This window comes from Aphidius gifuensis, linkage group LG2 (assembly GCF_014905175.1).
Source record: "Aphidius gifuensis isolate YNYX2018 linkage group LG2, ASM1490517v1, whole genome shotgun sequence".
Lineage (NCBI taxonomy): Eukaryota > Metazoa > Arthropoda > Insecta > Hymenoptera > Braconidae > Aphidius > Aphidius gifuensis.
Window position 1 is genome coordinate 30275811 of NC_057789.1, and position 13438 is coordinate 30289248.

The window sequence follows — 13438 nt, forward strand, 5'->3', positions numbered from 1 at the left end:
TATATAATATATAATATATAATAAATTACAACTAGCTAATTATTATTATTATAGGCTCTTAGTCCAGCATTGTCGACATTACACAGCAATAGATCTCGTTCACCAAATTTATCATCAATAACTAAACCACTATTACCACCACCATCACCATCACCATCACTACAATCAACAAATTATCCAGTTAATCATCAATTAAATTCATCAACTTCACCAATTTTATTATCTACTGGTACAAATCAGCATCACAACTTGGAAGCTGTACCACGTACTCACAGTTCAAACAAACGTTTACGAAAAGAAGATACAACAACAACATTAAATCAACAACAAGCTCAAAATTCAAAAGAATCACTTGGTACACCATTGAGAGATGATCAACCATTATTTAAAAAACAACGTATTAATGGTGAAAATATAAATTCAAATATTAATCCAAATACAAATATAACAAATATTAATAAAATAAATTCGCAAGTGCCTAGTCCATTATCAACACCAAAATTTATACATAATAATGATGGTGGTGGTGGTAATAATAATACTAATAATACTAATAATAATAATAATAATATTGTAACAGCAACATCAATAGTAATACCACCACCACCAACAGCAACTGTTGATGTTGGTCCAAAAAAACGTGGACGTAAAAAAGGTAGTAAAGTTATTAAAAATCAATTACAACCAGATGTTGGTGTTGGTGTTAAAGAAAAACTTCAAAGTATGTCACGTGATTCAAAATGTAAAACAACACAAGAATTAATGGAAGATTTAAAAGCAGCACGTGGATCATCAACTAAATTATCTCTTGATTATACATTATCAAATGTTAAAATTAAAAATGAACCACCAACAACTAAAGAAATTTTACGTAATTCATCATCAAATGATGTTAAATATAATTCATCTGGTCGAACAACTAAAACAACACATCGTTTATCATCAAAATTAACAAAATCAAGTGGTGATGATGATGATGACGAAGATGATGACGATGATGAAGATGAAGATGATGACAATAATAATAATAATAATAATAATAAAATTAATAATGATGGTGGCAAAAAAAATAATTCATCATCAAAAAATACAACACAATTTAGGCATGATCCAACAGTCGAAGAAATATTAGCAAAATTACCACCATTAGATTTAAATTCAATAATTTGGAGTGACAATGAACTAGATAATGATCATGTCAATGATGACGATGATGATGATGATGATGATGATCCACCACCACCATCAAAACCACCACCAACTGACGAGGAGATTGAACGACTTCATGAATATTCAATCGAATGTCTTAATGGTAATTTTCAGACAAGACTTGATAATTTATCAAATAATGTGGATGAAAAAATGGATAAAAATGGTGATGGTTTGACAAGTTGTCATCAGATAATGAAATATCCACTTTTTCGTAAGCGTAATAATAAAAATAGTAATAGCAATGATGTTGGTGATGGTGATGGTGATGTTGATAAATTTGATAAAAATAATCATTATGAATTTCGTGAATGGCACGAGATGCTTGCGAGGCCAACAATTGATGGCCAAATTCTCCACATATTGCCTTACGTTATTATTGATTAATTCATGATTTTTTTTTTCTCTTTATTTTATTATTTTTTTTCTTTTCATCATCAATTGTCTTACATTTATTAGTTGAAGAAAAACTGTTTTTTTTTTCGATATTAATAATAATATTATTATTATTATTATTATTATTTTGTTTTTAATTATAAATTAAAAAAAAAATTGGAAAATTTGTCATTTAATTTTCTTGTAATCAACTTTTGTAAATAGTAAAAATATTTTTTTGTTACTAATCAAACAAGAAAAAAAAAAATTGACAAAATAATAATAAAAATAATAATAATAAATGAAATATTAATAATTAAATTGTGCAAAAAAATATTTTTTTTTTTTTAAATATAATTGTAATTAATTAATTATTATTAATCAATTTATTTGCATGTCCATCAGATTATTTGACTGAGACTGAGAGATGTAATATACAAAGTGTCTTGTTTAAATTGTTGTTGTTTTTTTTCGTTTCTCCTTCAATTAAACAAATTATTTTGTTTTTATTTGTTTTTTAATAATGATAATATTAATGAAATACGTAAGCAGAGAAATGATTATATAATGCCGAAATAAAATTTGTATTATATGTTGTTGATGATAAAATTTTGAAAAAAAGAAAAAAAAAAAAAAAAACTAGTATTTGATTGAACTACTTGCTTGCAGCATCATCTGTACCTTTTAATTTTTTTTGATAAAATAATTATGTAAAAATTGACTGGCGGTAAACGTACTTGATTGATAATACGTATCAATATTTAAGGTGCCTTTTTCATAACTCTGTTTCGTTGAAAAAAAATAAATAATAAAATAAGACGAAATCGAAATATCGAAATGTCGACAACAGTAGTAAAATTTATTCAACTATTTTAGTACCATTGGGAAAATGAAAAAATTGATTTTTTAATAATTATAATAGCTAAAATAAATAAAAAAAATAAATTTAATTATAATTTTTAAGTTGAATGATATAATAATAATCATAATACCACCAATTGCCAAGTGAAGCCAGCTCAAACATCTTGATCAACCACCTGTTAAATTTTTTAAATTTCAAATAAAAATTTTAAAACTTGATTTTCTTCATAGCATTAATTATTATTTATTATTATTATTTTCATTAATATTATTTATATTATAATTATATTATTATTATTATTATTATTATTATTAATATTAATATTTTTTTTTTCTTGTTCAATTTCATTTCTGCATTTATTTAAATAAATGTAATTTTATTGATGTGCTACTAAATCATCAAAGTAGCTCATAATAAATTTTTTCTTTTTTTACTAATTATCATCTTTTTTTTTTATGATGTTTCAATTTATTTAATAAATTAAAATAACAACAGCAAATGGTAAAAGCTGAATTATCATTGATTGTTATTAAAAAGCATTTATATTTGACAAAATTTATTCAGTGAAATAGCCAAAAATAAAAGTGGCCCAAGTAATTTATCCTGCAGTCATCATCATCATCATTATTATTATTACATCAACTTTATATCACTCTTGTCTTGACACTTGTTTAACATTTATTGCATTTACAAGTCTGAAATACATAAGTAATTAATATAAGTAAATTATTTTATTTGATTGTTTGATTATTTGATTAATAAATACATACTTTCAATTTCTGGACCTGCGGAAATGAGTTTATTGTGCGATTGTGTAGCTGTGTTTGTTTGTTGAGCAACACTAGAATTTGGTCCACCAAAACCTGGTGGTGGCTGCATTGCCCAGTGTTGAAGAGCGGGATTATTTTGCTCCTATTATTTAAAAATAAATAAATTATTATTATTATTATTATTATTATTAAAAGATTAGTTAAATGTATATATACCTGTTGGGCATTGTGTGATGTTGGATGAATTCTAGGAAATTGCCATGTGTTGGTAGCTTGAAATGTCAAAGGTCTAGATGAACTAACAATTGCTGGATCAATTGATGTCCAATCAGCAACTGGACTAAAATTATTCCAACCTTTTTGATGTATTGAATGATGAAATGTTGAAGCACCATTGCCAACACCATTTGATTGTTGTTGAGAATTAATATCACTCCAATCTTTTATTCCAAAAACTGTATCATTATTACATTTTGTTATACTTTGATTTGTACCAATTAAAGAATTACTATTTGGAAGATAAGAATTTGTTGGTTGTTGTTGAGATGATGAATTAACAATTGTTGCTGATCGTGAAATTCCTAGACCAAATGAATTTATATGATTTGGTGTAGAACCAGGAAATCCAGGTGGTGGTAATCTACTGCGTTGACCTAAATTATTACTACTAGCACTAGTAACATTTGGTAGTGGTGGTGGCGGTGGTGGTGTTAATGCTGTTTGTGGACTTTGCACTGGATTTGATAATAAATTTTGTGGAAGACGAGACACAAATGGATGTGACTGATGAATAGTCGGAATACTTTGAATATGTTGAACTTGTTGTTGTTGTTGTTGTTGTTGTGCCACTTGAAAATGAGCTAAATGTGCTGCTTGATTCAATACAATATTTTGATGTGTTCGTAAATTACTTTCATCACGATCTCGTTGATGCAACTGTGTTTGAGGTTGTTGCTGATGAGGAGTAGAACTTGTAACACTATTTGTGCTATGATGAAAATAATGATTTTGACGATTATGTTGTAATTGTTGTTGTTGTTGTAACTGTTGTTGATGATGGTGATGATTATGTTGTTGTAGTTGTTGTTGTTGTTGTTGTTGCTGCTGCTGCTGTTGATGATGATGATGATGGTGATGATGATGATGATGATTATGTGGTGGTAATTGTGATTGCTGAAGATGTTGTTGTTGTTGTTGTTGCTGTTGTAATTGTAGTTGTTGTTGCTGCAATTGTTGTTGTTGTTGTTGTTGCTGTTGCAATTGACGCTGTTGTTCAAGTCTTTGTTGTTGTTGTTGATGTTGTAATTCATTTTCCATAAGTTCAGCCAAGGCTTTTTGTGTTTCATGAAATGGATCAAATCCTAAATCATCATCTGATTTAGCATCATTATTATCTGTTCCTTTGAATACTTCAAGACCTGGACCATGACCATTGTGTCTGATGTAATTACAGTTTTCTTGATTTTGTTGTGCTTGTAGTGTTAGCCTCTGTTGAATTGAATTTTGTTGAAAATCAGCCATGAATTTTGTTGCTGCTGAATTATTATTATTGTTGTTGTTTTTATTATTAATACTTTTTGTTGTTGTTGAATCATAATCATTTGTTGTTTGATTATTATTTAATTTTGTTTTACTATTATTATTATTATATTGAGTATTAATAATATATTCATCATCTTCATTTACATCATTGTCATTGTCATTGTCATTGTCGTTATCATTGTTATTGTCAATAATATATTTATCAGTATTAAATTGTGTTGTATTTGTTGTATTTGTTGTTGTTGTTTTTGTTGTTGCTGTTGTTGATGATGGTGGTAATGGTAAGGGTAATTGTGATGATACTGATGACGGTGAACTTACTAAATTATTTTGATTATGAATAGAACGATTTTTCTCTGGTTGAAAGCCAAATGCTGCTTGCCAATCTTCACTTGAATGAACTGATGGCAATGAATCTGGTATTGATACTAAACAAGTTGTTGTCCAATCAACATTAACATTACCACTTTGTTGTAATTGATTTGTTGATGGAGCTGTACCAACACTAGATATTTTTTGAAATGTATTTGAACTAAAGAAACTATTGTTGTCCGATTGAAATATAGAACGATGATGATTAACTTGTGGCATTCCATTGACATTTATTAAACCAGGTGGTCCTGATTGATGGCTTATTGAAGATGATAATATACTTTTGGTGCTTGTTAATGATGAATCTACAATACAATTTAAAAAAAAAAACAATCATTTTAAATTATATTTTATCTTATTGTTTTTATCATGTAAAATTGAATAGTAAAATTAATTGAATTTTACTTACCCAATTTATTTGAAACACATTGATGATCATCAATAACATCAAATCTATCTGATGTGATATTATTACAACTACCAGTACTACTACTGCTACTGACATTACAACTGCTATCAATATTACTATTTGTATCATCACATGATGTTGCTGAACTTGCTGGTGTTATGGCATCTCGTTGATTTATTTCATTGTCACTAATATTTTCCGTATGATGATGATGATGATGATGATAATGTTGATGTTGATGTTGATGGTGGTTGTGGTTGTTGTTGTTATGATGATTGTAATTTTGATTAACACCATTTAATTTGATATCACGTAAGGATTGTTCAATGAAATTACTTGTTTCACTGTTATCTCGTTGTCGATTATTCTGATTATTTGTATGAATTATTATTTTATCTTGATTATTACTATATTTATTAATAGTTATTGTATCACTATTATCATCATCATTATTATCTACATCATCTACATCAATATCATCATCATCGTTATTGTCGTCGTCGTCGTCATCGTCGTCATCATTATCATCATTATCATCAATTGCATTATTAATATCACTATCATCGATATAATCAGCATCTGATATTATATTTTTTTGTCCACCATTTATTAGTAGTTGTTGTTGTGATATTATTGTATCATCATTAATAGATTGAATACTATTATTGTTATTATTAACACAATGTTTTTCTTTATTTTGACTGTTTTTATGTTTATTACGAGCAACTTGAGTTTTGCTATCATTATTCGTATTACTTTTGTCACGTCGAATATTTAATTCATCAGTATTTATTTCTCCTTTATTATTATTATTATTATTATTATTATTATTAATGTGTTGTTGTATTGTTGATGATGATGTTATTGGTGGTGAAGGAGACGATGGTGAGGATGATGACGATGATGATGATGATGATGATGATGATGATAATGAGGATGATGGAGATATAAATTTTTCATTTATTATTGTTGTTGTTGTTGTCGTTGTCGGTGGTACAATTGCTACTGGCATTGATGTAACATCAATAGCATTATTTATATTTTGATTAGATGATGATGATGATGAGGATGACGATGAAGACGAGGAAGAAGAAGAAGAAGATAAAGATAAAGAAGAGGATGATGATGATGAAGAAGTAGTTGTTGTTGTTGTCGTTGTCGTTGATGAAATAGGCAAAGGAGAAGATGAAGATAAAATTGTAACACCTGATTGTTGCGATGATACTGTGTCTTTACTTCCAATTATCAGGGTGGTACTGCTAGTTTGACCAATTTGCAATGAAGGCCAAGCTTCTTTTGTTTGACAATTAATAATAGTTCCATTTTCACGTAGTGTATTATTATTATTATTATTATTATTACTAATAATACTAATAATACTACTACTACTATTGCTATTATTGCTATTATTGCCAGTTGTAGGTGGTGATGGTGTTGGTTTTCTATTAACAAAAAAATTTAAATATAATTATAATATTATTTTACATTAAATTCTACAATATGTATATAATAAAATAATATTTAAATGATTAAATAAATAATTTACCTATTTAATGACACAGATACATGAGAATGAAGAGATGATACAAGTTTTCGTTCGTAATCTTGATGTTTACCCTGATGCATTTCTTCCTTGGTAAATGAAGCTTCTTGATCACCAAGATCATGTAAATACATACAATCAGCCTTGGGACAGGGTAAATTTTTCATAAAATTTGAACAATACTTTGTTGTACCCAATGATGTTTTAATAGTACGACCATCAACAGCAATATTATTAACTGCTTCAATCGCACGTAATGCATCCTCTTGACGCTTAACATTTCAATTATAAAAATTAATAACCTATATTATACAATTAAAATAATATAGGTATATATAAATGAATGAATAAAAAACAAACCTGATAGGTTACATATGCTGATGCACTTGGTCCTTGTGCTCCAGCATAAGATGTACTTTGATTGATAACAACTTTGTGAATTTTTCCAAATTTACCAAAATACTCGTGTCTTTTGAGAACCTAAAATACTTGATGTCAGTATATTTTTAATTTAATATTTTTCTTATTATAAGAGACATTTAATGTGACCAATTTATAAATAATTTTATAATACATAATAATAATAATAAGCAATTTTTTTATTTTGATTTTTTTTAAATTTTTTACTCACTTCAGCATCAGCCAGTCGTATTGGTAAACCCACAACAAAAACAAGATTTTTTTGAACAACTCTAACATTTGCAAGACGACTACGTCCTTCAGATACTTTAGCCTTGCGTTGTTGATCTTTTAGTCTTTTTTCAACTTTTAATTTTGATATTTCTTCTTTTGATAATGGCTTAAAATCAGCTGGATTTTCAGAGTATGCTTTTCTACATGCTGGACAAAGACCATTTTCATCTGTACGAATTCGATGCCAACAAAATCTACATATTTGATAGCCACATGTGCAAGGAAAAAAATTAAGATCATCAACTTCCAGTGGTTCCATACACAGAGGACACTCAACAGCATCATCACCACTCTGATTTAGAACCGACATATTTAGTTTTTCACTTTTTTCCTCAATTTATTATATTTTTTAGATAATAATATTGATAACAACAATTTTTATTGGCACTTTTTTTGAATATAGCTGGGTTCTTGATTTGATTTATTACACAATACACACAACACAACACAACACAAGCACACACAATAGATATCCTTGAAAAGAAAAAATTTTATTATTAATTATTTATTTATTTATTTATTTATTAAGGAAGAGGAAAAGAAAAAAAAGAAAAAAAAAAAACAACTGAATAAAAATATAAGTAGGTATATACCTATATACTCACTTGTATATTTATTATTAATTAATAATAACTGTAATTAATTTACAAATAAATTGTAAATTTCAAGATTATCCATGTATTAAAACATAGACAACTTGACAATCCCTTTACTGCTGTATGATACCTATTGATTGATTGATTTATTTATTTATTTATTGATGGATACATGGACAAATTCATAAAATCTGTTGAAACAAAATTATGATTATTATTATTATTATCATTGACAAATAAATAAAAAATTAAAAAACCAAATATACCTATAGATATACATAAAAAATTGATGACGTGAATAATAATAAAAATAATAACAATAAGTGAGTAAATTCAAGAGAATAAGTTAAAAAGAACGCGGATGTATATATTTATATTTAATATATATGGCGATGTATAAGTATATGTCGTTGATACTTGATAGTGAATATGACAGGAGCTGTCATTGATTTAGAACAAAGGACTCTAACCTCAAAATTTGCTGATGCTGACAAAATACAGTATATATACCTATGTATAAAGCTATATAGTCAATTATTATTATTATTATTATTATTATTATTATTATTTATTAAAGCAAAAAATGAAAAATAAAAAAACAATCAACTACTTGTCGTGAAAATTACAACGTTGATTATTAATAATAATAATATTAGATAATTATAATTGTTATTGTTGTTTATTAAAAAATGAATATGTACCTATATATACCTATATATAAATACTAAATACTATTGAAGGTGATTGAAGAAATAATAATTATTGAAACAGCTGTTGGTGGGTGTACATGTATGTATTGGAAATATTGGATAGGTATATAGATATATACATATATATAATCTAAAGTGTGCCTCTCCCCCATTTACTTACTGTAATTGAGTATTAAATATGTACCTGCAATATTCTCGCTTTTTTTTCAAAAAATAATATTGTTATTTAATAAATTAGAAAACAAAAATGCAAAAATGAAATATGGACACAGGTAGTAGATATATTATATTTGTGTTGTGTTTGATAGCTTTGATAGTATATAAGCAAAATAATAATAATAATAATATTTTTACAATTTGCCTTGACTGTCTACTGTCCCGTCCTTCCTCGCTTGCCTAAATATTCACACGTACACACAAACACATGCAATATTTATATATACCTATTTATTTATATTAACAATATTGTTTATTTATATAAATAAAAATAAATAGCAAATAAATATAGTAATATAATGCCTTGATATCATCAATACCTATAGGTATATTAAAAAGCTATATTTTAGTTATTGATTATTATATTTATGTTTAGGTATATTTAGTCTCTTGATTTGTTAACATTTATATTTTTTAATATTGTTTAAAAACACTAAAAAACAACACCAATCACAACTGATCACAACAACAACAACAACAATTCATAGTCACCGATAGATAAATGGACAAATTAAATTTGACAACTTGATAAAACTTAATGTATTGAAAAAATAATAATTTAAATAGCAAAAATTGAAGGAATAATTATTTTTTAAGCAAATATTATGATGTTATGATAGATAGGTAAACTTGATGGACTAAAAAAAATCTAGCAAGTACTACAATGATTAAACTACATATGTACTACTTTCAGTTGGATAGATGGATGTCAATTTATGAAATATACCTATATAGGTATATCTTTTTTTTTGCAAATAAATTATCTAATCTCAACAAAAAAAAATCATAGATATTTTTTAATATTGATGATGATTGTATTTAAAAAAATATAGGTATATATATAATTTCAGATTAAATGGTGACTTTGTTGCACATATGTGTGTACATGAAGTGTAATTGTATTGGTTATTTATATTTCTATTGCTATTGCTAGTGCTAGTCTATTTTATGTATATCTTTGTCTTTAAGTTTTAAAAGTAAGTGAAAAAATAATCATACATGAGTATATTACAGAAAAAAAAATAAAATAAAATCCGAGGTCTTGTTTTGTCAAAGTTATTTTGTACCTTTTACTTAATAAATTAATTAATTCATCCATTTATTTATTTATTTATTTATTTATTTATTGCAATCAAGTACCTAGTTTACTCGTTTTTTTTACCTTTTATTGGATTTATGGATTTTTATCAATGACAGAATTATTGTACTAATACAAGATATGTACTAGTGAATAGTGATGATAGTGATGATGATGAATATTGATGTATATAATATTAATAATAACAACAACAACAACAAGTACGAAGCTGAGGAATGGAAGGCGAGGCAAAGTTGAACTGAGTTGAACGGCACTCACATCAAGGCAAGGTGGAGAAGAGAAAGAGGCAAAAGAGGAGAAAGAGTTGAATCAAACAAGGACACAATCAGCACTATAAGGATCTGCCACTTGCTTTTTCATTATTCAATAATTATTTTCAACAATTCTTAAACAGTTAATTTGTTTTTAAATTTTTTGAATAACATTCAATTATCCTTAAAATTTAAATTTAAAAAACAATGACCAGACAGGGTACAATAGTGTATAAGAACTTTGGTTTTTTTTTTTCAAATTAGTCACATGAGGAAAATTAATTAAAAAAAAATGATTATGACAACTAATTACGCAATTAGAGATGTCAAAATGAAAAAAAAAAAGCAATATCTATAAGGATATTTATATTATTGTAGGCAGGTTATTTTATGGTGGTGGTGATCTATAGTACATAGTCTATACCTATACATGCGCGTATATTTATACTTATTAACTTTGATATTTAACCTTAATTTATTGGATGAACAACAATGAGCATTATTATTATTATTTATACCTCAACAATGACAATTATTTTCATTTTCATTTTAATCCTACAAAGCCTTTTCTCAATAGGTAATTTCTTTAATCTTCAGTTATCTATAGATGCAATATAGGTATACTTTGACAATTGTACAATTATTTCTCTTGCAAATCATTAACAATTATTATTATTATTTAAACACACGCACACACACACACGCGGGCAATTTTTTTTTTTTTTAACGCCATCAATTATATATAGGTATATAGATATATATAGGTATTATTGTTGTTTTTATTTTTTTTTTACTTACGTATTTTTATTTTTTATTAACTATTATTTATTTCACTACAAATCTTTTCTCTACTGAGAAACTTTTTTTTTTATCATAAATCCAGACCTTTTCCCCACTTTTACATGCATATGTACTTAACACACATACATATGTACATAAATATACCTATAATACTCTCTCTCCACTCTGCGCCAGTCAGGATGTTGCCATTTTATTTTTTTTTTTCTGAAAAAGGCTGCGTTCTAAAGTTGCATGTTTTCTTTTTTTTTTCTTTCAGACGGTAAAAAAATTTTTTGTTGTGGTAGTCGTGGAGTGAAAAATAATAACCATAACAACAAATAATAATAATAATAATTATTATAAAAATTAAAAAAGAGCAGTAAACAGTAAACAAGTGATATTTCAAATATTAAAATTGTCAAAAAAGGGTTAGTTTCGTTTTAATTAAATATTAATATAGGTATATTTTTTATTTTTTTTTTCCATCATCATCATCACACACCAATTAAATATAGTAGCGCCAAAATTTAAAATTATATCAATATATATAATATAAAAACAAAACAAATTAAACAAGTTAATATTAAAAATTATTAATTTATGGTTCATCACAAACCGATTATTCACCACATAAACTTTTAATTTATTAATTAAATAATTTATTATTAAAAAAATATGTTTGGCTGACGCCTGACAGCAAATGCAAATTTACTATAGTTTGTGCTGATGATGTATATTGTATAGACACGTGTCTTGTTATTGTTGAAAAAATATTATAAACAATCTCATTTGTTGTTATTCGTTATTACTTTGTTGTCTCTAAAATATAAATTTATATTAGATAATGGAGGGCCAAAAGAGAAAATGGAATAATTATTACTCAAAAGATCAAAGAAAAAAAAAACAAGCATACATAGAAAGTGGAATGAAAGGCTTTCTTTGTACATGCAATTTTCGTGAAAAAGAATGTATTAAAGATGCATACAAGTTGCTTGAAAAATTTGAATCTGAGCTGATAAATGATGACAATAGTGTTGCTGTTGTAACTAAAGATAATCAACAATGTCAAACATCTCAACAAAATAATAATAATCATGATGATGATGATGATGTATCAGATGCATTGAATAAAGAACTTGATGAATTAAAAAAACAATCAGACAAATCAGCTGTTGCTAAAAAATTTCAGGTTTGTTTTATTATTATTATTATTATTGAATAATTAATTTACTCAAAAAATATTTATTTCAGTATATTGATACCGGTGTTAAAAATTGTATTTTCATAAGTACAACCCTGGCAAATCCACTTGATTTGGCCATGAAAATATTTCAAGATTTGGATGAAACAAAACAAGGAAAAAGTCGATTTCTTCTGAGACTTGTACCAATTCAATTAATTTGCAAAGCAAACATTGTTGATATTAAAGCTAAATCAGTTGAATTAATTGAACAATATTTTACAAAAACACCAAAGACATTTGCTATTGTTATCAAGTATTAAAAATATTACATTTTTTCATATTATTTAATTTAATTTAATAAATATAATAACAATTAATTTATTTAATTACAGTCGACATTACAATAATAGTCTTCAAAGATCAGATGTTATTGAAACAGTTGCTGCTATGATATGTGAAAAAAATAGTGAAAACAAGGCAGATTTGTCAAATCCAGATATTGCCATTGTTGTTGAAATAATTAAGGGTCATTGTCTTATTTCAATTGCACCTCATTATTTTAAATATAAAAAATATAATTTATTGGAATTATGCAACATCAAAGAAGAAACAGTTCAATCATCATCATCAACAACAACAACTTGTGATAATGAAAATGAGCCAAAAAATGTTGATGATATGATAAATTGATGATTCACTAAAACTACATGTTTTTTTTTCTTTTAACTTTTATATTTTTTGTAATTACAAATTATTATCTAATATTTTGTTTGATAAATAAACAACATTAAAAGTTAGCCTGAAAATATTTTTTATTTATTATTATTT

General features: G+C 26.0%; 4 protein-coding genes across 6 annotated transcripts in view; 3 read left to right on the plus strand and 1 right to left on the minus strand.

Moving 5' to 3' along the window:
* The window catches only part of LOC122850249 (putative uncharacterized protein DDB_G0277255), a 3997-nt gene extending 1764 nt beyond the window's left edge, over positions 1-2233 (plus strand). For both annotated transcript variants that reach the window (XM_044149373.1, XM_044149374.1), the window contains exon 4: positions 55-2233. In XM_044149373.1, coding sequence (XP_044005308.1) covers positions 55-1596 — 1542 coding nt within the window. In that variant the 3' untranslated portion in view covers positions 1597-2233. The remainder of the gene's footprint in view (positions 1-54) is intronic.
* The window catches only part of LOC122850711 (uncharacterized protein PFB0765w), a 27748-nt gene extending 24659 nt beyond the window's left edge, over positions 1-3089 (plus strand). Inside the window, exon 8 of the mRNA XM_044149843.1 lies at positions 3056-3089. The gene's annotated coding sequence lies outside the window, so the exon portion shown is untranslated. The remainder of the gene's footprint in view (positions 1-3055) is intronic.
* LOC122850712 (homeobox protein 2) lies at positions 2781-11048 on the minus strand. The gene is made up of 10 exons (XM_044149844.1): positions 10460-11048; positions 8381-8562; positions 7714-8249; positions 7443-7562; positions 7086-7354; positions 6042-6981; positions 5540-6005; positions 3433-5435; positions 3217-3358; positions 2781-3141 (listed from the first exon to the last, which is right to left on the minus strand). The coding sequence occupies exons 3-10, from the start codon at positions 8083-8085 to the stop codon at positions 3134-3136; spliced, it is 4320 nt and encodes a 1439-aa protein (XP_044005779.1). The 5' UTR covers positions 8086-8249; positions 8381-8562; positions 10460-11048; the 3' UTR covers positions 2781-3133.
* A 403-nt stretch (positions 11049-11451) lies between these two features.
* Positions 11452-13313, plus strand: LOC122850285 (THUMP domain-containing protein 1 homolog). 2 transcript variants are annotated; one of them, XM_044149442.1, is made up of 4 exons: positions 11452-11855; positions 12269-12616; positions 12679-12923; positions 13003-13313. In XM_044149442.1, the coding sequence occupies exons 2-4, from the start codon at positions 12272-12274 to the stop codon at positions 13298-13300; spliced, it is 888 nt and encodes a 295-aa protein (XP_044005377.1). In that variant the 5' UTR covers positions 11452-11855; positions 12269-12271; the 3' UTR covers positions 13301-13313. The 2 variants fall into 2 exon arrangements, with proteins under 2 accessions (XP_044005377.1, XP_044005376.1); XM_044149441.1 differs by lacking the exon at positions 11452-11855 and having other exon boundaries at positions 11957-12616.
* The last annotated feature ends 125 nt before the right edge of the window (positions 13314-13438 follow it).